Below are 25,119 nucleotides of genomic sequence, written 5' to 3'. Positions count from 1 at the left end.
CCTATTTCACAGAACCCGACTGTGAAGGTAACTGAGCTGGAGGAGCATATTCTGGACTGTGGTACTGGCCCGTGGCACCGACTGAGACTGAATGGACTCGGAGAGCTGAGTTTCTTCAGAGAAATGGATCCTGGATTCACTGAGGTATCGCAAAGTCTGTTCACCCTCAGAACGAGTCATTCATTACATGTGTTTCTCTCTCCAAACCAACCTTAAAACCTTCTCAGTAGGAAGAATTTAGATATTTTGTTTTTATTTTTAGGTGTTAGAGCTTAAAAATGAAAACCCTCCCGCATTCCTAACTTTGATTAAGTAAAAGTACAGTAGTATTTGCAGGAGAATATAGTATCAATAAATAACCTTTTTCAGTGTTAACGTATGTAAAAGGCTGACCTCACTGTGATAGCATTTAATTGTGTTGTTTATTTATAGTTTGCATTGTGCACTAATATTGGCTCGAACCAATGTCTTCACTATTTGCTTACATACTTTACCAGTTGTTTTCAAACTCACTCATGTTTATCAGGCCAAAGACTCACCACAAGGTGGAGGTGTTTCGTTTAAAACCACTTTTGCACATCCCCAGCCTGTACATTTACTAACCACTGATCAGTGGCAGGAGGAATATGTTTACAGTGAGTGTTGGGGATTTGGCTGAGGCAAGGACCACAAGTTCTGGAGCACTTTGTGTGTTTTTTGTTTTAAAGCAGTTTAATACAAAGCAGCAGCAATGTCTCCCCTTATTCCTAAAAGCCCCAAAGCAAAAGAGTAGCCAAAGATCGAAGTGCAATTTCACAACAAAAGTCGCATAACACTACAGGAATTTATAGTTCTCTTTGCGTCATCCAGCAACTTCACACTACTGCTCATGCTTATATCGCTAAAAACATTAAACTGCTTTGAAGAGTTCCAGGTTTGTGAAACTTTGAAATAGTTTTGCATCACAGTGGTAGGAGTAGTTTCAGTAAGTTTTTAAACTCCGTCTGCTGCAGCCTTTCTTCACTCTGTAAAGAAACATAAATGATCTCAAGCTGTTCGTTCATAAATGTAGGATTCTTAAAACCTGTATATATGTTAATACCTCTGACTTTCAGTGTCATAGAGCACTCAGCTGTCCCCAGCTTGTTCTCAATGACGACTTTGTATTCCCCAGTATCATTTGCTCCCACCCTTAGTATGAGCAAGGAGCAGATCCCACATACATTGGTGATGTGGTAGTTGGTGTTTGTGTTCAGGCAGATATTGTTGTGGTACCATGTCACATGTGGAGCTGGATCACCTTTAACTGCACAACTCATGTGGCATTCATAACCTTGTGGAGCTGTACGCCTCCTCAGGGGAACGATAAATGATGGAGGTGACTGGAAGTCTAAGGATTTTGTCTCTGGCATGTTGATCTTGAACTTTTCTGAAACACAAAGAAATACATTAAGGCTTTGCAGAATTATTATAGGTATGTATTAAGTTTGTACTGGTGGCATTTAAAATAACAATTCTATTCAGAGTCAAATTCCTGACATTGCTGTTTTGCTCTTCCTCTAAAATCTAAATCTAAAACTAATTTAATGCAGCCTCTCGGTAGCTAGTTCTTTTATTTTAAGAAAGAATTTCAAGAAAATATGTAAATGAAAATGTGAATTAATGCACAATACCATATTTGTCAAGATAAACAGCTGGAGGTGCTAATTAGAACCACCGCAGAAGAAGAGAGTTCAACAGGATTTTGTCTTGGTAATTAAGAGTCACAATGCATAAAATGTGAAACCTAGCATTCATTATTTATTTGTTCATGCTCCAGTTTGAGGAGCATACAGTCTCCTTATGGCTTTGCAGAGATCTGAGATTTTGTCTGACACATGGTATGTAGTGGAGGTAATGTTTCAGTAAAGTCACATGATTTATGTACCTGATAATTAATTTGCAAAATCTGTTTCTTTTGCACTCTGTTTCATTTTTCTTGTTGATTTACCAACTTTTCCACCTCAGCCAAGCTTTGTTCGACTATAAACAAGAAGATGGAAACCCATCTGGTGTGAAGGTATAATTACTGCAGTTCAGCAGTTTTTGTCTTATCATACCCATCCACACTTTCTGCTGATGTCATCTTTCCAACATTTAGTCTGTAGTCTCTGTCACCTAAAAGCTCTTGACTGGACTCATAGTCATTCAAGCTGGTGACATTTCATTTGCAGCTGTTTTGGGCTTGTGGGGAAAAGCTGTTCATTTAAGAATTCTGAAAACAAAGTTTTAAAGTGACACTTCACCGCTATATGATGTTCAGCATACTTTATTAGCCTGCATATTATCCCTGGGTCTGGAGGAACTTTTAAAAATTTAATGAGTAGTTTTTTGTACAGAAAATGTGTAAATTGGTCTTTATCATTGAGCGGGAGACACACACCTTTTTCCTTTTTGGTAACAAACATAGGTGATTCAGAAGGAGGTGAAAGGCCCATATCATTTTTAGCAAAGACCCTGAAGTAATACTCCTCTCCAGGCAGAATGTTGACAACTGTGAACTTATTGTTGAAGAGGTTGTCAGCCTCTATTTTCCAAGTACGTTTGAAGGAATCCCGTTTGGATACCATATAGTGTAGTCTGTCATCTCTCTTCTCATCAGGAGATGGAGTCCAGGACAGAGTCACTGTTCCTGGGATGTTCTGATCCAGCTCCACTGGACCTGGAGGCTTGGGATCATCTACAATGGGCATATACATATACAGATAATAACAGATAACCAGCCTTACAGGCTTAGTTGTGTTTTGAGCTATAGAACCTTTTCATCACTTCCCATGGTCTGGAATTTATTGGGTTAAGTGTGTACTGTGCTGAATAGTTATTGTCAGTAACTTTAGCATAATGTCTAAGTTTGTGTTTGTTCAATATATGACCAGAAATGCAAGTTTTCATGTCTTTAAATATATGAAATCATAAAGCTCAGTGACATTCACCTGTTACTCTGACTTCAACATTGAAGCTCTCCTGGCCAACCAGGTTCTTGACAGTAATGGTGTAGATGCCAGTGTCAGACCGCTCAGATGTAGGGATTAATAACTGAGAGCCTTTATCAGAGTTGGTAATTGTTACATGTTTTGACACTGGACTGCCATCCTTTAGCCAAGAGATCTCTGGGAATGGGGAGGCCTGTAAACAGTAAGAAAAATGCTAGGTTGTGTTCATAGATGAAATAAACACATTAAAAACCTCTGGGCACAGTACCTCAAAGTTGATGTAGAGACGAACTGTATTTCCTGATTTCACCACCACGAAGCTCTTCGTATTGCGGTCTTTGAATTTTGGCTTTACTGGCAAAGTAAAATTTAGAATCAAATGTTTAGATTCTTCTTGTATTAATACAATTAATCTATCTGGTAGTTTTTCATTCTTCTTAAAAATATGTTTTTATGAATGCCTGTTACTATTTAGATCATTAGGAAATTAATACATGCACGACGTCAACACACAGGGCAGGATAGCTATAATCTGTATCCATTTCTGATCCTTTGTTAACATTGTGCTCTGTGTACACCAGTTATCAAAAACACCACATTGCTCTCTGTTAGTGGAACTTCTTTGTATCGTGCAGTGCTGCTAGTTAGTCAACCATAGGGTGGCATACCTAGAGGAAGAAACGCCACTGATTTGAGTGCATACAGTATCCACACAGTCAGTCTCAATAATGTGCATGAAATTTCACTGGGTAAAAATAACTAAAAGTCTTTTGGTGTTTTTGATGTTGGCTTTAAATTGCTGTGAGTGGTTGAATATTACATTTGAACTGAAGGATTGTTAAACATCTTTTCTGTCACAACTATCTTGTAATGACAATTCTAGCCTTTTGCTTCAATATATATTATTATATTATTGTAGGACATTAATATTGCAGAAATAAATCACAGATGTTTGTTTTGCAGATGTATATGGGAAGAAAAAAGCTAATATTCACAGTGATATTAAATGAACATTGAATATAACTTGATCAGGTATAATAGGGAAAACTATTACTTCAGTAAACCTCAAGAACCTTCGAAATAATGATTCAAATTTTAAATTTTCTTACCAGGAGGAGGCATTGCAATCATGTAATTGTCAAAGCCTTGAGGTACTCCATCACCTCCATAATTGGTGGCAATGACTCTCACCCAGTATGTGGCCATTGCCTTCAAGCCAAGCACAGTGTAGGAAGTTAGAGTAATTGGGATGGCATTACAACGGGTCCATTCAAGACTTTCTAATGGTCTGATCTCCACGTAGTACCCCTGGGCTTCATCCTCAATTCCTTTCAATTCTTTGGATTTAGTCCAAGAAAGCGAAAACGTGGTGTAATTGGAGGATGTTAATTTCAGATCTGTGACTTTGCCTGGGGGTTCTGAAATTATAGCAATGTGAGGTCATATTGACCAAAAAGCTACAGACAATGTAATATGGAATAACAAATTGGTTCAGTTTAAATTGTGACACTTTGACTGAGGTAAGACAACTGCAGTAAAATATATAAATTCAGTGTGATTGCCTTACTCATTGGATCTCTTGCGATTACTGTTTCACATGGAATGCTAGGATCTCCAGCACCAGACAGATTGATAGCAGACACCCTAAATTCATATGCTGCTCCTTCAAAGACATCTTTCACTGCATACTTTGTATCTATGGAAAAAATGTTATATCAGTGGAAATACTGATATCGACTGATTGAGAATACACATTCATTTTCACACTGTTGAGCGGCTTATCACAAGTTGTATACCTGTAATAGGGCCTCCTTGGTTCACAAGGCTCCAGTAATTAGTGCCTTTCTTGTTCTTCTCCAGATTGTATCCCACTATTTTGGTTCCTCCAGTGTCACATGGAGGACACCATGTCAGGTTGATGCAGTCTTTAAAGACACTGACCACTTTAGGTACTGTTGGGGGTCCAGGGTAGCCTGTGGAAAAAACATGAAATTCTTTAATTGTCTGTTGTTATGTTATGTTGCTCTAATCATGATATTACCTCCAAAATTGAGCATGTGGCACAGTTAAATGAAAAATGATGACAGTGGTAAAAGAGCTGAAAAACATTACAAAACTTAGTGTACTGGAAAAGAGTTGTGAAATATGTTTTAATTTTGATGGATGTAGATTGATTAATATATCAAAATAAAGAAAAAATTGTGTTTTGATTGGTTATACTTTTGGCTCCTTTACCTGATTTCCAATAATTATTTTTTTTGTCAGAAAGCAGCTAAAATTTCTCATATGCTACCAAGTCTAAAGTTAAGGTCTTACGTAATACACCAGCAGGTATGTGTTCTGTCTGCAGGTAATCACTGATGCCCTCAGAGTTCTTAGCTCTGATCCGGTAACAGTATCTCCTTCCAGGGTCCACATTTGAATCTTTGTAACTGGGGTTGCTGCTGGGGATCTCACCCAGATAGGACCATTTGTTGCGACCCACTTGTTGACGTTCTATGATGTAGTTTGTGACTGGGCATCCACCACTGTCTTTTGGTGGTTTCCATTTAAATTCAACAGATGTTACAGCACTTTCCATAATTTCCACAGGTCCTTGTGGTGGTGTGGGTTTGTCTGTTGACAAAATGAGAAATCATATCGTGCTAAAAGCAAGAGTTTGTCTCCATACATTTGTCTCCATACATAAAGCGCATTTTGTAATTAGTTGAACTGTGTAAGTCTGTCTTTAGTAACTCACCTAATACGATAAGTTTGGAAATAGCCTCTGTTGTACCAAATTCATTTTTAATTTTGATTCTGACCTCCCCACTATCTTTTCTTTGGCACTTAGTAAGGAGTAGTTGGCTCTCAGAAGCTGATGTTTTCATCTTCACATTAAGGGCAGGCAAAAGCTCGTCATCGTCCTTGTACCACTGTATATTCATTGGTGCGCCCCCTGAGAATGGCAGCTTCCATTTGGCATTTTCACCTGCCTTTATAATCACTGGCTGTGTGAATTTTCCTACAGAGTCGCTGTCAATTTTTGGTGGGTCTTGTTAAAGAGAGACAAAAAGTCAAACGCCTAAACCTTTTTAAACCTTGGCAAATACATGAAAAGATCCCAGACAAATTTAGATTCCAACCTTGAATATTAAGTATTGCTTCTGATTTACGTCCTTCTGCTTCAAATCGGTACACAGCAGCATCGTCCATTTTACAGCAGTCAATTATCAACCTATGACAGGCTCCATCTTTGATAATTGTTACCCCATCCTCATTTGTTAACTTGTCACATAAACAGATATAGTATTCATAAGACAAGCATTTGACAAATTAAGACATGCAATGCAGTATGTCTTTTTTGACTGAAATTCTTAATAATACAAGTTAGGAAGTAGCAGTGAATATATGGCATTAGTTATGTATACTCATAACTCCTGTAGTTAGAATTATCTTACCAGCTTCCCATTTTTATACCAACGTCCCTCTGAGGTTTCATTGCTTAGTTTGCAAGACAGCTCTGCATGTTCACCAATATTAGCAATGGTATCTGACAGCCCACAGACAAACTGCACACCTTGATCTGAAACAGTAAAAAAGAAAGTAAAATTAGTCAAAACTGAATGTGAATTTTATTTAGCTAATATCTAAGTTTTATATCACAATTTGAAAGAGATGGTAGTAATTGTGAAGAGTACAGGTTTATCAACACAGTAGCAGGTTTGTCATATATCATTTTAAACCATATCCTCAGTGTATTCATTTCTTTTTTCCTTTACCTACTTTCTTCTCTGAATATAAAGCTTCTTACTGTAACTGCATAATTTTATTCATATCTTTTTTTGACTTAAACATTCAGTGCAGTACCTAGTTTCTAAGACATTGGAGAAATTAGACCCAGATACTCACAATATGTAGTAATAAGGAGTCATTATGAAAACTACAACTGTGAAATTATGTTAATATCAGAAATACAGTGAAATATAATTCAATCTTCAGACAGTTCACCATTTTACCTATAACAGTGTCAGGAACCAAAGGACCAGATTGTAATCTCTTCCTTTTCTTATCTGCTCCGTCCTCATTGTTGTTATGAACTCCATCTCCTAGGAGGGATTTATTCTTGCTATCTTCATCACCTTCATCGCCAACAGTCTTGCCACCAAATCTATCTCTTCCATCCCCCAGTGCATTTCTCGCTGCCGCATCTACAGCATCCTTTTCAGCCTGGGCTCCTCTGGCTGCCTCCAGGTCATCTTTCTCTTTATGTAGCTTGGCCTGCTGTTCCAACTGTAGTTTAGTCAGGTCATCTTGATCTCCAGTTTTAGTGCCTTTACGACCTTTATGGCCATTTCGATCAGCTAAATTATATGGAGCACAGTTGTACTTAGATTAAGTCTTTTGCTTATCTTGAAGCTGAATTTTGAATATTTGAGAATTTTTTTTAAAAAAGGATTCACAAAATTAGACATTTCATTTATCAGTCTACATCAAAAGAAACAGATATCCCACCTTTCACTGTGAGAGAGGCACTGCTGGAAGTTATTCCAGCAATAGCATAATATGCACCATTGTCTGTTATTTTACAGTCTTTAACTCTTAATGTGTGAATAAGTTTGTCTTCGGAGACAGTGATCTCATACTTTTCCCCATGTTCGAGTGATGAGTTCTGTTTTGACCAGGTAATTCTGTTGAGTGGTATTGACAGAACACACTGAAAGATTGCGTCCTCACTTTCAACAGCTTTTACATCCTTGATCTTGGCAATGAATTCCACATCAGGCACTAAAAAAGGAAGGGGAGTGGATGTGAACATAAAATTCATTGACAGACTTGTCTCACCAAATGCCAATTCAATCAACCCTGTTTTATTAAAAGTGCAGTTCACAGCTATGTTTTACCTTGAAAGTCAGTTGTAAGGACATTTGCCTCTTCAACATCCACCTGGTAAAATCCAGCATCTTCTGGCTGAGGGTCTTTGATGCTGAAAACATACTCTGTCCCAGTTTTCTTAAGGCTATGTTTGGAATTTTCATCATCGTCATATAGAACCATTGTCCCATCCTTTTGAAATAAAAGTAGTCAAATTTTTGTTGTGACTTTGAGCTGTTACTGTCCTGTAACTGAGTTGTAAATTGAATATGTTGGGATACATCTTCAACCCACCTTGTATAAGTTAATTGCACTGTTGGGGTCCCATAGTGTCATGTTGAAGCCAAACTCTGCTTTTCCATTTGGTTTCACTTCTATTTGTTTAACATTGTCCAGTTTTTCTACAACCTACAAAAGAAAAGTTGGCAATAGACAAAAACTAGCAAATGTTATGTACCCTCTTCACTGCTCAAAATGAAGGTAACTTTTTCCTTAACTTTTGGGGAGGTTTTAAATATTTTAATGTTAAAGGTACATTAACCAGATTTCAGGCACTGTTGTTAAAAATTGCATACTGTACAGTACCTTTGCCTGTTCCTCTTCCCTTTCCTTTTTCATCTGGTTGAGCCTCTTGAGCATCCAACGAAAGTCAGTTACACCAAAGTCCAAGCAGATTTTTTCATAGTCCTTCTTTGGAGCACAGAGAAGCAGCTCCCAGAGCTTAGGGTCAATTTCTCCTTCTTTCTTTGGTGGGAGTTGTTTTTTTCTGGAGACAACACTGTAACGAGAACACCATAATATCTTTAGTGGGTCTACCTCAGCATGCATTTTAAATAAACCGTGACTTTGACTTGAACTTACGTTTTCTTAAGCATTGATCTGAAGTCATGAGGTGCTTGCCCACTGGCTGAAAATCAGATTGATTTATACATTTTTAACATCTCATGGGGTCTTGGTCCACAAGTGCAGACTTTTGAATTACAGCATATTTATCTTGAACAGACATTATGAAAATCTCTCTAATCCTCAATAGGAAGAGAGATTAAAAAAAAGAGCAAACATAAACTCCATTGAAGTCAGTTATAGTAGTAAATTAATACTGTACCTGCCTCTCCTTTCTTCGGGCCAGCTGGAAAAAGATGAAAACAGCGAAATGAGAAATTATAGGTGAGTAGTCGAGGCTAAAGTATATATTTTCAATCAACATATTGTATAGTAATAGTCTTTACCTTCAGTGACATTAAGAGTTGCCGTGCACACAGCCCTTCCATACCCATTGGTGGCAAAACATTTGTAGGTGTCAGCTTGGTCTGGTTTTACATTGAGTATCTAATAAAAAAATATTACATTACAGTTCAATCTCTAGTGCTGAATATTAACTTTTGTGTCCCATTCGCAAAAATGTCAAGCTTGATTAAGTACAGTAAAGTGGTTTTGATTGAGAACAAATCAAAGCTCTTAACTTCAGTTTACCACATTATTAAAATACACAGTACAGAGCAGTAATTGGAGTGCTGGAGAGAAAATTGTGATTATGTATATTAGTTTTAAAGGATGTGGAATATTTCCTTTTAGTGCATATTTCTCACCTCAAGAATGTGCTCTCGAGCTCTGTCATCATATCTGGTCTTATACTTTGCTGGGTCACTGACGTCACCCTTATTACGCCCCCATGTCACAGTTGGTGCTGGGTCACCACTAACCATAGCTTTAAAAAATGCTTTTTTACCTGGAAAATCAAAATGCAGGAAGCTACTTTACAGTAATACTGATCTACATAGTGTTTGATAATGTGTCCTTATAGGTTGATTGGGGTTAGTGTTTTACCTTCTTGAACAGTTACAGCCATAGGCTTCCGGATGAAGTCAGGTGTCGACTTTCCGGCAGGGAGATGTTCAACATACTGAGTAATTGCAACCCCAAGAACTCTGGACCTTTTGTTGATAGTCACTGGTAAGATCAGAAATAATAATATAAAAGAAACAGAAATGTAAAAAAACATTTTGTGTGCCAAAACCCTGAGACTGGATGTAATTAAAAGATTTGTCATAGTTAAGCTATTTACTATTTCTTTGCTAGATATTTTCAAATTGGCCCAGTTATAAACTGCAAGACTTAGAACAGCAATATTATTTTTAAAATGATTTGTCTGATCTGGAAAAAAATGCACCATAGCAAGCAGCTATGGTCTCTTCAGATGGGCTTTCATCATCAGTATATTGGGTTTGGTAGTAGTTATGTGGATATCTCACAAGAGGTCAGTATTTTCTTTCTCTTTGTCAACCATTATAGCTACAAAAACTGAACTTACATTTTTTGATAAAGCTGCATTATGGAAAAATTTTGTTTCTTAAAACATGTCTTATAAATGCCAGAAGTAACTGTATTATTTTGTTTTTTATTCTATTTATTCTATTATTCTGTTTTAAAATATCACAATATTATTTACTTTACAAACTTTACAAAAATGTATATTTTAATGTATACATAATCCAATCCACACGTAATTCATTTGAAGCTCATATATGCAGTATAAAATCTTTATTGCTAATGAAAGTAGTGTCTTTTAAAATGCTCAGAAAAGTTTCTGTATGACTTCAACAAAGGCTGTTACAATGCCCGAAACTCATAATGTGAAAATCTTAGTTTTTAACTCAGACCTGTGAAGCATTAATAGTTGCTCACTGGGGATGATGGAGGCACCAAAGAGAGATGGTATTGGATACTGTATAGAGATACTGTATTTTTCATCTGTAACATTTCAACTGTAGGATGACTCAATACACAACACTCAAGTTTATCCAACAGCTGTTCAAATCACAAACTCCAACGCATCATCTTTTTATACTACTTTTTCTGCACAAGCATGTCTCTGCGACTCGCAGAGACAGGGCAAATAATTTCTACTGCATGCAGAATGAATGTGTTTTATAATACTTAAAGTAAAATCAGATCTGAAGTCTGCAAATATTGTAGTTATAGTTTCATATGTTTGTAACCTGGGGCGAAGTGTGTAGATACTGAAACTCAAATCACATTCTGGTTAATTTTTTGTATAGAGGTATAGAGTGTGCTTGGTACTGATACCTATGTAGTAGCTGTGATTATGAATTGGTTTTCAAAGGCATGATGCAAAATCCAGTGAGTCAGTGGCCATAGTGGCGACCATTTTTAGTAAAAGCTATTTAGGCATTATTCCAGCAACAATACAGCCTAAACAGTGCTGTCGAAAGCTTGCATATCTCAACAGTTGTGTACATTTAAAATTGGAGTAATGGCCTCTAATGAATAACTCATTCACAGCTCATGAAACTGGGTAAAACACCAATAAAGCTTTTACTTCTACAGTGTTTTAAATCTTTTTTTTTTTTTTTTTTTTAATTGTGCAAACTAAATGCTTTATATAAAAGACAGATTACACTTTAGGTGATTTAGTAATTTGTGAGGCGTTAAAAGTCTGTTCTTTGTACCCATATTTACATGGAGATTATTTAGTTGTCATATCCACAACTGTCTAAAAAGAGCTAAGAGCAAAAAGACAAAAGACAGTCTTCTTGAACACAGTTAAACTATGTTAAGCCATAGCAAACATGCATTTTGGAAGTTAAACTACACTCTGTTGCCACTTTATTGAGGTACGACACAATCTAATGCAATCTATTACCACAGGTATTAATTCAACTTTATGTTTATTATCTATCATAGCTGGTGGTTTTGGTTTAAGGAACCTTCACTATACTGAAATATGTTTCTAATATTCTTTCTTCCCCCTCATGTTTGTAAATGAGATTGGCAAAACAGGAAAATCTATATATCAGAACAACACAAGTGCAAAATGCAATCACAGTGATTAATATATAGTTAAATTAATACTTATCTGACAGTATTGATCAAAACTCACAATTATTGTAAAAGGTGGAATTGGTAGCTGAGCTTTTGTACTGAATTGCATTAGATTTTACAGATGTACCTAATAAAGGGGGCTCTGAATTTGTGTTCTGTCAGCAAACTTCTACTCCCTCATGTCTTACCTTTACCCCACTATCATGTACTGTAGTTGCTTGCAAAATAACATGGAAAAACGTGTTAGAAGGCAGGTAATATTGCTCACAGAACATAGAGACACAAGGAAACTACACAGATTCACTCAAAACTATTCTGTACCATAAAAATAAATTTAAAAAAGCAAATGTAAAATCGGATTCTGCATAGACATACAATACAGTCCACAGTCTGGATTATTATTTCACCAGTTTTAGATGACTTATTCTTCATCCCTTCTCTTTAGCAGTCTTACACCAATTAGAAGGCATGTCTTGAATAGTCATTAACCTGCATGTGTCATCTCTCAAGGGGTTGGCTTAGGCTCTTTTATCAGCTACATGCAGGCAGAATCCCTGCAACCTTGTTCCTCAAGCAATGATTCACACATAATCCATGTCTGGTAGGACAGCGCTCAGTTGTTTGCTACTGCATACCGATTGCTCCTGAATGAACTTGGATTTGAATGCCAGCAGACTTGAGGACACAATCAGTGACAATTTGTCAGGTGTATAAAAAGCTGTATAAAGATGATATACCTTTCATAAAGCCACTCTCAGCCTGTAGAATGAGTGTAAATGGTTTTCAGACACCCTGAGACAGTGTTTCTCTGAGAAAATAAATTTGGTGCACTACTTGTCCTTACCATATTCATAGTATACTTCATTAGCACTTAAAATGGAGAGAAGTGGGATTTCAGATATAAAGTTCAAATGTTTTGAGATGAGTGCTTAAAGCAGGTATAATTTCTGAGCTGCTTCTTTCTTAGATTTTTTTTATATTTGGTGGAATTGGATTGTAAATACCTTCCTGTATTTTGTTTTTAATGTTTATATAAAGATGTGTTTGGGGAACTTAGCCCAGTTTCTGTGACATCAATAGGAAGGACAAAATAACCCCCAAGTAACCCCACAAACTACAGTGTTCATGTTAATTATACAGCTGAATCAGTAAGACTGAAGGGAGGATTTATTGTAGACTGTGGGATTAGATTCTATTAGTTTTAGTCTAACTTAAAAAAAGCCAACTTGTGTTTATTCAAATATTAGAAAACATCTTTGTCAGAATCTATACTAGCTTCTGGCCAGTGTTTATCATAAATCTGTATTAGTGTACAGTTAGTTTAAATTATACATCGTTACATGGTAAGGAATGAACAAGCAGTCTAATTTCCAAATACAACAAGCAAATGGTGCAAATCTCTCACTGTTTTCTAACCTTACCTATGGCCTTTGGGTCCTTGTTTGTGTCTGAGCACATTGCAGCGTTGTCAGTTGTCAGATAAGAGTCTCTCTGTGGCTGAAACACAAAGTTGTAGCTAGTTTTTTATTGCTACAAAAGACATTATTTCCTGCATGCGTTTCAGTTGTTTATATGAACAGGTTGAACCTTTTATGAAACACTGGTTAAAGTCATGAAAGTCTTTTATATTTTTCTGTAATTATGGGTTTTATACTAAACAATCCTAAATGTTTACTGTAAATATAACGGTAAAAGTGAACTTTGACATTATGTTAACGTTATGGTCAATTACAACGATGCTTAATGTTTTTATCACCAATCCCTTATTTGATAAATTTACAATGGCAAAGCAAGTTTATTCAACTACACTTTGTATGTGTTTGGCTTTAGGTCATAAAGGACAAATCTCTTAATTTCACCCAAAAGGTCAAAAAGTGAACTCATTGTTTAATGAAGCATCTTAATATAGTTCATTTTCAGCTAATTCTAGTAATTTGACAAGTGCAGTTAAAGTCTCCACTTAACCATTCTGTAACTGCTGTTGTCAGGTGAACCCTGAAGACATAAAAATGGAGTCAGAAGCAGTTGAGAAACCCTGCCTTTGAGGTTCTTCTCATGTTTCACCTTCATTTCTGTATGGCGTCAGCCTGCCAAAGACAGGGTGTCTTGACTTCTGCGTGACTTGTGGAGACAGTTGGAGCAATGCTAGGACACTGTGAATGAGGAATGTGAAATCCCAACTAGCGACTCCAACTTCTTATGGAGTCAAGTGGCAGTGTAACTGCTCAGGATCCAAACACAGACAGGAGCCAAAACTGTTAATCAGACACACATATGTGTAAATCCCCCCCCCCCCAACAAAACTTACATGTCATGTTTTGCACTGTAATTCCTGTTAGAGGTCTAGTTGCTAAGCTAAGACTGAAAATCTGAACTCAAACTGCTAGTGTGTGTATGTATATGTGTATATATATATATATATATATATATATATATATATATATATATATGGCTTTGATGTGTCACACTTTCTGTAGTGCAAACTGATCATAGGCTCCTGATAAATCTTGTTAGTCCTGGGAAGCCACTGGGAAGGTCATAGTCTTCAATGAAATGTGGCACACTACTGTGATCTTTAATGTTAATATTACAGGACAATCTCAAGCTGTCCATTCATGTTTTTCTTATTTTACAGGTTCTCGCATCCGTGAACACAAAAAAACTTGTATCAAACACCACTGCAGTTTTGAGATCAAACAAAATCATATAGATATTTATAAAACTTATCTGCTTGTATGTTTCCTTTCTTTTTCAGATGATGAGATGAGATAAACTTTTTTGTCAGGGTTAGTTGAGTTCTACAGCAGCAGAATTAAATGTTAACAGCTCTTAAACCCAATTTAGTGTTCTTTTACTGTCTACTAAAGAAATCCTGATACTTTATGAAATTCCAAAATGTCCAAATCACTTATAGTGTTTGTCTTAAATGTTGTCAAACATTTATAGAGGTGAAAAATCTATTAGAGCTAGTGTGTACTGTTTGTAAGTCTTAACGCTGGACTCACTCAAGCAACGATGCCTTTCTGTTGTTCATGTAAACAAAACAGTTGTATTATTATTGTTATTATTATTATTTGATGAAAACTATTCACATGGGTTTAACACAAAAATAAGTAAACCTCACTTACGTTGACTTTTTATTCTTCTACTGGGTCTTCGCTTTCCGTCTTGATCTTGTACTCGCTGTCTCTGTATTGCCAGTATTTCAAAAGTGACACCCCTTTTTGTTCGGTGATAAAAGTTTGGAGTGCATAAAACCCCATCCATGGCTCAAATGTAGTTGATAAAAACCGATATTACGGCAGCAGTCGTATGGGTGGTTCCTCTTACCCTTCCCTATGAACTTGGCACTGGAAATTATGACTGTTAAATTTAATCTGTTATTGAATGTATCCAGTCAACAGTTTTCCACTTTTACTGTTGAAATAAAAAAAACAGTAGCAGCATCATATACAGTACTAATATCAAGATTCACATTCCATAAGATTTAAATAAAACGGGCTAATTCTGACACAGTATAATTTATGTCAATCACATTAACGATGGATATTTCTGTACTGGCTGTTTATGGTTGGGGATTTATGAATCCACAATTTTTCCTACATGTAAGGTGCAAAGCATCCAACCAGTAGCTTTCAACTGCCAGCTTCGCAAAGTCTATAGTAATATGATCACTCTAATGTGGACTTTATTAGTCAGTAAACGTTGACATGAGACCTTTTATTTGGTAAACGTATCCCTGGTTGATATGAATGATTTGGCTGTTCCAATTAGGCTCCAAAAGTATCAGTGGAAGTTCTCACCGCATGCCGATGGTATTCAGTGAGTCACACTGGATCTTTTGTACCATTATAAAAAGATTTTTGCTCATGATGTGCTGGACTCAATGTTCTGAGCAGGGTTTGGGGTTTACATTGTCGGAGGTTAAACAAGCATGACATCCAGACAGCTTAAAAACTCTGAACTGATCTCATAAAAGAAGTACAAGAAAAGCCCCATAACATGAGTGAAGAATAAACACTAACATCACCTCTGACCTGGTAGAGGAAATGGGATAAACACGCTTGCTTAAAGCAAGTACATTGAAAGGTTATGCCCAGCAGTGATTCTGTGAGCTGTAGATGTTACATTATGTTCACTATTGACTTGATTTTTGCTGCCCTTGTCTATACAATATGGTGAACTGAACATTATTGTGTTTATGAACGAAGGATTTATTGCAGAACTGTTGTATTAGACTGGATTTACTTTAGTAGTTGTGTGTACCCAATAATGTTTCAACTGAGTCTACCAACCAGTTTTAAGTTTTACAAGCTGCAAGACGGGATCAGATTTGTGTTATTCAGCACATCCCACAGATGCTTGATTCGATTGAGATTTGGAGGTCATGGGAGCAACGTGAACTCTTTGTCATGTTCCTCAAACCATTTCTGAACAATTTTACAGTATTATCCTAAAAGAGGCCACTGCAATCAGCACATACCGTTGCCTTGAAGAGATGTATTTGGTCTGCAAGAATAACTATGTATGTGTTCAAAGCAGAACATTGCCCAGAGCATCACACTGCATTGGCTTGCATGCCTTCTTACCATAGTGCTTCTTGGTGCCAATTCTCCCTCAGGTGAATAATGCACACACACCCAGCTGTTGACGTGACATCCAAGAAAACATTATTTGTCAGACCAGAGCACCATGTCCTGTTCTGACACTCACTTGCACAATATGGGTGCTTTCGATGGTGGTAGCAAATTGTGATGCACTGTATGTTCTAACACCTAGCCAGCATTATATATTATATATTTCAGCAGTTTGTGCTATAGTAGCTGTCTTTTGACATCATACCAGACAGGCTAGCATTTGCTTCCCACATGCATTAGTGCTCCCTATGCTCTCATGACTCTGTCGCTGGTTCACTAAGTGTCCTTTCTTGGAAACAGTTCACTTGCTGCCTGTTCTACCTCTTGACACATGCCACTAAACAATCAGTGTATTGATTTCGCATACCAGTGGTTTTAATGTTCAGTGTATATGGAAATGTATTGAAAATGTGTACACATTTTCAGATATTGGAGCCACATGCTGCTGGAAACTAGATGCTGAAAACATTTGTTGCTTAAACAATGAGTTTATTTCTACAAGTGACGTGAGTGAATATTATGTAAAGTATGTAGACAGACTTCAGTGGCAAAACAAGTCAAAAAAGCACACAGATACCAGGTTACTGCAATTTTTACAAGAGTTTGAGTATTTGACATTTGTCTTGACATTGTAGTTCCTGATGACAGGGTAACAGATCGGTTGTATTTCAAATATAGTTAGTATTTAGAAAATTTTGGCTCTGGATTGTTTTGGTTTATCTATCTCTATAACTTTGCTGAGAGGTGAAAATAAATCTTTTTTTTAATGAATTTCTTTGTAATTTGTGGCATTGAAACCTTATATAATCTTACTGTACTCAGGAAGCATTTCATTCCTATCATTATGTTTTCACAGCATTTTTGTACAAATCATTGTGTGAAACCCATTTACTTGTCCTTACTTGTTTTTGGCTTAGAGAGTTTAGATGGCTAAATCAGAGCTGTTCAAGTGCTCTGATACATTCTCTCTGTATTGATGATCTTAATCCATGCAGATTTTGGCTTATCATCCTTCAGTTAAGTGATCTGAGGTTGAGGTTCAGCCTGGAGATACCAATATCAGATAAATTAGACAAGGTGTGAGATGTGCATTAATGTGACACTGTGGTAAACTCATCCTTCAAGAAAATGACATTGCTGCAGTAGGAGGATAAAATCTACAATTCAGACCTGATTAACAAGATAGGTTTAGGATTTCTACCAAGGAAAGATTACTCTGTAAGGAAAACCAGATTTTAAGATTATTCATACGCCATTCATTCTGACAGCAGTCAGTCCTCAGTCCTTTGAGTCCTAAAAACAAGACCTCACTGGATGGAAAACCCAGAACAATAAAAACTGGAAATAACAAATGGAACAAAAATGAAATCACCAATATGCTCAGCAAAGGAAGTGAACCACCTACTATTGGGATTCTTGGCACACACAGTGGTAGATGGAGGGCTTGGATCCTGACTCATTCATTGATGAAACCCTGAACTCTCTCTGAACTCTGCTCCCTTTACCTTTAACTGTGTAACTGACTTCTGAAAATGAGATTTATGGAAATGAAATGGAGAAAGACAAACAAAATAAAACAAAAAAAAAAAAAACCTAATTGTCCTTTAATGAAAACATGAAGGCATGCTTTTGTTGTGACAAACCTTCAATGGGTTCATTAAGTGAATTCAGGGCAATCCATTGATTTCTGTCCTCCTTTCATTTCTCCCCTTGATAAGTAATGATTGGCGCTCCTCTTTTGTCCTCTAGAGGGGTCCAGGTCAGGTTAATACAGCTCTTAGAGGCACTCATCACTTTGGGGTACTAAAGACAAGTAGTGTAATTAATCAAGTAATCTCATTAAAACTAATTAATAAATACTTAAAGAAATAGAATAAATTGAGGACTGCATGTTATTTGAACAGGATATTGCGAGTAATTCCACTCTCATATAGAGTAACTATTGCAGCAATGAAGGTAGGCTTTCTACAGTAACTAGTGTCTTTGATAAATGATTTGAAACAATCACAAAGCCTGTCCAAAGGCATTTTCATTTGTTACAACCTGAAGGAGATTAACATGGGATTTGCCAAGGAGTATTAAATGAGTTTCGTTTTTTCTCACACTCACTTATTATCAGCTGTCTCCAGGGTGTCACTGAGGCCCCCAGGGCTTTCTGCGTAGATGCGGTAGTTGTATTTCTTTCCATGAGTCACTTTCCTGTCTCTGAGGGAGGTCCTGTCACTTGAGACATCCCCAAGTTTTGTCCACAGATTCTGTCTCCCCTGCTGCCGTTCTATAATATATTTAGTGACATTTGAGCCACCGTCATGTTTGGGAGGGTTCCATTTGATCTCAATTATAGATGAGGTGGTTTCAATGGTCTCCACTGGACCCTGTGGTGGACTCGAATGACCTGTTAGAAAAATGTGTTGTCAAATCTTACATGTGATAACGCAAATATGATGCTCAGTGCAGTGTATGTTTTATGGTTGAACATGAATCTAGATAGAAGGAAGAATAAACATTAGAAATTTCATCTTTTTGTCTCTCTGTGTGTTTAAGTGTCCTTATTAGATTCCTCTATTTTGTACCAGGCGCAATCAGTTGAGATGTGGCCTCAACAGCCCCAAATGGGTTGTTGAGTTGGATCTTTATTTCCCCTGTGTCTGTCCACAGGCAGTCTCTGAACAGCAGCCATGATTGAGCTCCCTCACAGTCTTAACTCCTCCTCCGTCTTTGATCTCAGTGCCATCCTTAAACCAGTGGACCAATAAAGACTCCTGTAGGCATCTTGAAAGCAGTGTGCTGGCCTACTCTTACTATCACAAATTTGGAGGGCTTGTTAAGGTCATCTGGTTCAAATTCAGGTAAATCTGTGAAACACAAAGTGGAATTCACTTTATATTAAAGTGAATTCCACTCAAGAACTATTGTGACTATGTTCTGCAATATGAGGAAGTTAATACCTCCAACACTGACCTGTGACTCTGACAAAACGATAAAGTCCTGAATTTTCAGTTTGGGACAGTAAAGGGGAGCCCTTTACCCTTTTTGTTTTACCTCATTCAAATTAAAAAGGGAGTAGAAACTACCTGCCTTGGCCATTCTGTAGATACAAGACTTCGTATGTAGCAATTCCTTGTCTTATTTTTGCACTCTTTCTCAAATTAAAAGTAAATTTAAAATAAATAAATTTTCAAAAATGAGCATTTAAATATAGTTATTTATGACCTTTATCTGTTCTCCATCTTTGAACCAAGCACCATCTCAGTCAGTGATCATCTTTGCAGTTAATTCAACTGGGTTTCCACAAAGAGCATAAATGTCAGGTAATCCACAGGTAATTCCCAGGTCTGGCCAACATGAAACAAAGTTAGTGCAGTTGTGCTTTACATGAAAAAACAGGTTAATATAACTGTATTCTTTGAAAGGTTTGTGAATTCTACCACTCTGTAAAAAGGAGTGGTATATGAAACTAAGGCATCAATAGTATAATTATGGTGGTTATATGTAGTGTATATTCCCATACTGGTTATTAGTGTTTAGTTCATGTCACACATGTTGCCGAATGAAGCAAGTTAATGACATTAAATGAAATCAAAGTTAGAAGCAGCAAACAAAGCTTTGCAAACTTGTTAAAAGACAGCTGGTGAAGTCAGAGAATTTTGTTTTCATATCTTTGTTTTACTTCTTCAGTTTCGAAAATCTTCCGTGCCTCCTCCTGCATCTGCAGGTGGTTGATCTGACCACTCAATCCTACTGGCCTCCTCAGCTGAGTGAAAACATTGTCATTTAAACCTGATTTAGTAAATTACTCCCTCAGTTTTATTTACCCCATTGTTGTCGTTCTTATCATTTCCTCAGTCTCCAGCTGCTGTTGTTGATGTTTTGTTTGAACGTCCTATCAGCGATCATAGACACATTTTAGATATTTACCTGTTAGAGAACAGCATTATGCTGAACTTGATCTGGAAGAAGCACATAACCACAAGATGAGCTGAACATAAAATGAAATCAAAACATTATGGTGACCTCCATAGCAATCCTCACTGATAATTGAAGCCATTATATTATGGTAGATTACAGTCAAATTCAACTTTGAATGCAGACAAAGCATTCAAGTTTCTTACCAGTGCTTGCCACCTCCACATTTGGGGGAGCTGACTGTTTACAATTTTTGTCAGCCATTAAAAAGAGCTTAGCAGTTGCCAATCAGCAGATTGTCATAGCAATTATTAGATTCTAATCGGCACAACAAAGGTTCCTGTTATTGTTGTAAATAGTTAAAAATGGGACAAAATACCCATTTTAATTTCCCATAGTGCCAACGAAAGGACAGTGAGTTTGCTCTCATGAATGACAAAGACAAGCATCAAATCTTCAAATTTGAGAAGCTGGAGCCAGCAAATTTCTCGATTATTAAGTTAGTTTGTTGTTTTTGTCAATCAGCTGTTTGTATGAGATCTGGTAAATAGTGATCATTGAATTGTATTTATTTTTTAGACATAATGAAATCTTAAGTCTTTCTGCAGTTGCAATTTTCAGTCAAGATGCCAAAGTTAAAACTGGGGTTAGTCTGCAAATCCATTCCCAATCCTCCTGGCCTTTTTTTCCCATGCTGATTTTTTGCTCTTTTGTGCATCTTTATCCGCTAAATTGGAAAAAAAAAAAAAAAAGATTTGCACTGAGTGCACACTTAAAAACAATACTTATTAACTGGCATATGTTTCTCTCTCATTATTATTCCACTACAGACCATTACCATTATCCATTATTGATTATTATCAGTCTTTTGGTGTAGCATAATAGCTTAGAAGCCATGCACTTCAAGACTTTAGTCCTGCGCAGGCAGAATAAATTCCTTTGTCTACCACCATGCAGTCTTTAATGTGATTGTTTTCTAAAACCTCAATAATATATTTAGCCCTTTGTTCTAGTGGCACATTCTTGCCAAACCACAAAGACTTGGAGACTGGACACAGTCAAACACAGCATCTTCTCTCTCTGTTGGCTTCAACTCTTGAATTTCCTCCAAGAAACCCACCATAGGGACTAAAAAATAACAAGTAATTTGTTTTAAATTAATATAATCAAAGTCACAGATCAAATTATTCATTTTAGTGCCATTAAGGCTATTTCATTGTGTGCATGAAAAAGATTGTCTTTCTTTGCTTTGTGCTACTAAGAAAGCATCAAGGGTGCATGTGTAACATTAACTTTTAAAATTTGTAGAAAACAGTGACAGCCTCCAAATTCAGCTGGTACAGTCCAGCATCTTCTGGTAACAGGTCCATGATACTGAAAATATACTTTTTTCCTATTGTCTAAAGCTATGATTCATCTTTTCTCCCAACTCCGTTGTATAAGGAATGATTTTCCCATCCTGTGGGCAAACGTGAAGTGTAATTTCCTTTGTTGAAATTATCCTTGAAAAACTCAGAAGCAAGATAATGGCAGGAAATGTAACTCATTTGAGGTAAAATAGAAAGCATCATACAAGTACTTCATCAAAGCATGTTCAAACTCAGTCATTAACTGTAGTATATGCTGTACTCTAACAAATGTGTTTTATCTTTAGAAAAAACATAAGATGTCTCTGAGCTATGACTATCAGAAACCAGGGTGGTAGTGTTTGTCGGTCTACCTTATCCAAACAACATTTACTTACTTAATTGGATTGCATTTAACTTAGTTGTGATAATTCGGTGTTTCTAAATGATGATTTCTACTGACTTTCTTCTTAAAGTACCATCTCTGTTGACCTGAACATGGTTATACAATCTGATAGAAATAGAATGGCCAATAAATATAAGCAGAAAGGAAATGGACATTTTTTCAAATGAGTGCTTATACAGTAGTTACCTTCTGTTACTGCAGTGATATTTTGTGCAGTGAAAGATTAGATTAGATAAACTTTATTGATCCACAAGGGAAATTCCTTGGTCACAGTAGCTCAGTTACACACAGACACTGATGAAAAATATTTTAAACAAATAAATTAGTGAACATCATAATCTCATCAGGAAAAAAACACAAACAAATCATTCTGCTAATGTCACAGATCGCGAACTTGTTTTTCTTCCCTTTCTTTCTTCATTTCATTTAGTTTTTTTTAAGCATCCAGTGAAAGACAGTCAATTCAAACTCTGCACAGATTACCTCATAGTATTTCATGTCAGCTAAGAGCTCCCAGAATTTAGGATCAGTCTTTGCCATTTCCTCTGATTGCACAGATTTCAGACCAACCTTACTAAGAATTGTAATATGGTTATCAGTTAACTAAATCTGTAGGAGACACATAATTTTCAACCGAGTAACTCAAACCAAGCTCTTCCTTTACAGTACTGTCTTAAATTCCCTATTGATGCTGCTGCTTGTTGCTGGGCTTTGTTCTTTTTGAAACCAACTGATAGCAGAGAAGAGGGTATTTGCATTATTACATCGTTATGTAGTTAAACTGCGTACAAGAGGGAACACAGGAGTGATAAGTACTGGAATGAGTATAATGCACTCGAGTGTACGTGTAAGTGTCGAACTGGGATACTCAATTTGAAGCAGATTTGGGAGAACATTTGAGTTTTGCACACATCTATGCTTTGTGGGAGTAAATGTCTGCATAATATTACCTAAAGTTATTTTTCGAATACAGAGCAAGCACACAGTCTTTCAGTAACATTAAGAACAACTGTGGGCATAGCTTGTCCATTGTGGCAAAACATTTATAGGTATCAGCTTGATCTGGCATAACATTTGGCATCAGGAAGATACAAAAACATGCTAAATGTAATGGAACTAATGCGTGAAGATGCTGCCTTTGGTTAGTATGTTTTATACAATACCAGTGATTCCCCTCAACTTTCAAATATGTCAAGTCTTACTGATCTCAATTTGGATGTCCCACTCCTTCTAACAATCTATTTCAACCTCTCTGCTTGCTCTTTGTTTGCTTGTTAACTAGCTTTTTATGCACTTACAATCACAGCGTGTGGGTTTGAGCAGTATACAACAGATTGTGGCTAATAAGAGACCTAAAGGCTCTCACAGCTTTTTTTTTTTTTAGTTTTGTTTATTGGTCGTTCCGACAGTAAACACTGAAAAGATTAGCCTAACACAAATTTGCAATCCAATTTGTGTTTATTTTCATTTTTTTTCTTTAGTCACACTCTTTCATTCCTTCCACTGGCAACTGCAGTCCTACCCACCTGGATTACAACCATGACCAGTTGGGCATGATTGCTATATAGTATTCAGTGAATTTGATTAAAAGACACGAGTTACATGCACCATTTGATCAGTAGATGGCCGCCTGTATATCTTTTTAGTTTACACTTTGTGTGAGTTGGGTGTGTTCCTCTTAAATCCCCTTATAGTTAAAATAAAAAAAAAAAAAAAAGTAACTGGCAAAGTAAACTGATGGGCCAGAAGACTGAATGACCATGATGTTATGAAATTACTTTTCCTTTCAAGTTTATTTTTTTGTGCTATTTTTATTGCTCCTTTTATGCCTGTTGCTGTATACTATTACTGTAACTTGAGAGCCTATGTTGCTTGCCTTAAATGTATGCTCATTGGAACTGGGATTGTATATTCCTGTATAACATAATTTATGTACATTGTAAAGGCAAGTAATAATTTGCCTTACTCAAAATGATAACTTAGATATTTTTAATAATCTTACTCATAGTGTGTGTTAAAAACTAAATTTGAGAATCGAATCCATTATCATCATCATCAATCATGCAAATTCCACCTTGGAATATTTTGTAATTTAAATGTTTACAGTGATTGTTATGCTAATAGTCATACCCTCAGAGAGGGTTTGGGCCTTCTGGGTAAATTCTGGATGGCTCTTTCCTCCTAGCAGCATTCCTATTAACTGTGTGATCATCAGCCTTGGGACCTTAGATTTTTTTCTTGATCCCCGCTGACAGCACAGGAAAATGAAAGTAAGTGATTTAAAAACATCATCATTATCAAATCCTGTCTTTAAAAGCTGTTGTTTCTTAGATTTAATCAATTAACATAATTTACAGGTTTCATTTCCTCTTAAATGCATGTGTGAATACCATTTCAATGACATTTATCTTTGTAGTCTTTCCTCTAGAATCTATCCCTGAAATTCAGCCTAACACATATGAGTGATGCATCTATATATCCATCACTGTATACATATACATAAATTACATATGCTTATACAGTTTAACAGTACTTCATGCCTTTGCGAGAAAAAAGTGAGTGAAACTGTATTTTATTTTGCTCATGACCCCTCCACAATTCTAGCCCCACATTCATTGTTATAACTATAACAAACAGGGTATTTCAACCCAAACCACCATCTTTTTCTAAACCTGACCAAACAGTTTATGTTACACCTGCTGATGTAACTATGTGTTTATGACTGTTTTCATGGTGGCAATCAAAGTTCAGTAAGCTTGTTGGTGCAATGTATGTCATTGTTAATGTTGGTGGAGTTGTATTTAAGGAGACCTTCCTATGTGTTGTATTAGTAGGTAGGGACAAATTATCAGTTGTAAAAGTTGAAACATTGTGCTTCCTTGATGCCTCCTGTAGAAAATAAGATGAGACTTTAGTTCTTACCTTGGCCGGTGGCTGTCCCATTGGTCATTTTTGACCTTCTAAATAATCATGGGTCCTTTGATTTGTGGATGTGTTCAGAAGAATTGTTTTTCATTGGTTTCATGTCGCCTTCGTCGCCTGATGCTGGTAACTAACAATGCCTAAATGATTAAAGGCATGTTGAAAAGGTATACGGCTATCTATGGCATTGATGTTTGCTGAGCATGCACAGTAGCTGAAAGGTTTGCTTAGGTTGGGTTATTGCCACACATTCT

General features: G+C 36.5%; 1 protein-coding gene and 1 pseudogene across 1 annotated transcript; both read right to left on the bottom strand.

Annotated features, from left to right (window-relative positions):
- Positions 1-6: 6 nt before the first annotated feature.
- Positions 7-13,106, bottom strand: LOC113130003 (immunoglobulin-like and fibronectin type III domain-containing protein 1). The gene is made up of 23 exons (XM_026306286.1): positions 13,070-13,106; positions 9,633-9,755; positions 9,395-9,534; positions 9,035-9,134; positions 8,911-8,934; positions 8,667-8,712; positions 8,391-8,583; positions 8,100-8,213; positions 7,835-7,997; positions 7,446-7,718; positions 6,950-7,294; positions 6,392-6,516; positions 6,077-6,218; positions 5,692-5,985; positions 5,268-5,567; positions 4,748-4,924; positions 4,519-4,647; positions 4,061-4,369; positions 3,220-3,305; positions 2,952-3,144; positions 2,402-2,698; positions 1,082-1,408; positions 7-113 (listed from the first exon to the last, which is right to left on the bottom strand). The coding sequence occupies exons 1-23, from the start codon at positions 13,104-13,106 to the stop codon at positions 7-9; spliced, it is 4,044 nt and encodes a 1,347-aa protein (XP_026162071.1).
- A 5,284-nt stretch (positions 13,107-18,390) lies between these two features.
- On the bottom strand, positions 18,391-24,893 carry LOC113130002 (immunoglobulin-like and fibronectin type III domain-containing protein 1; annotated as a pseudogene).
- Between the last annotated feature and the right edge of the window lie 226 nt (positions 24,894-25,119).

This window comes from Mastacembelus armatus, chromosome 5, assembly GCF_900324485.2.
Source record: "Mastacembelus armatus chromosome 5, fMasArm1.2, whole genome shotgun sequence".
Taxonomy (NCBI): domain Eukaryota; kingdom Metazoa; phylum Chordata; class Actinopteri; order Synbranchiformes; family Mastacembelidae; genus Mastacembelus; species Mastacembelus armatus.
This window is presented reverse-complemented; position numbering and strand designations above follow the sequence as displayed.

Coding starts and splice junctions, on each gene's coding strand:
- LOC113130003 (XM_026306286.1), bottom strand. CDS start 13,106: ATGTGCTCAGACACAAACAAGGACCCAAAGGCCATAG. Junction 7,295..7,445: donor TGCCTCTCTCACAGTGAAAG/GTGGGATATCTG, acceptor CATATAATTTAG/CTGATCGAAATGGCCATAAA. Junction 6,219..6,391: donor GGTATAAAAATGGGAAGCTG/GTAAGATAATTC, acceptor TTATGTGACAAG/TTAACAAATGAGGATGGGGT.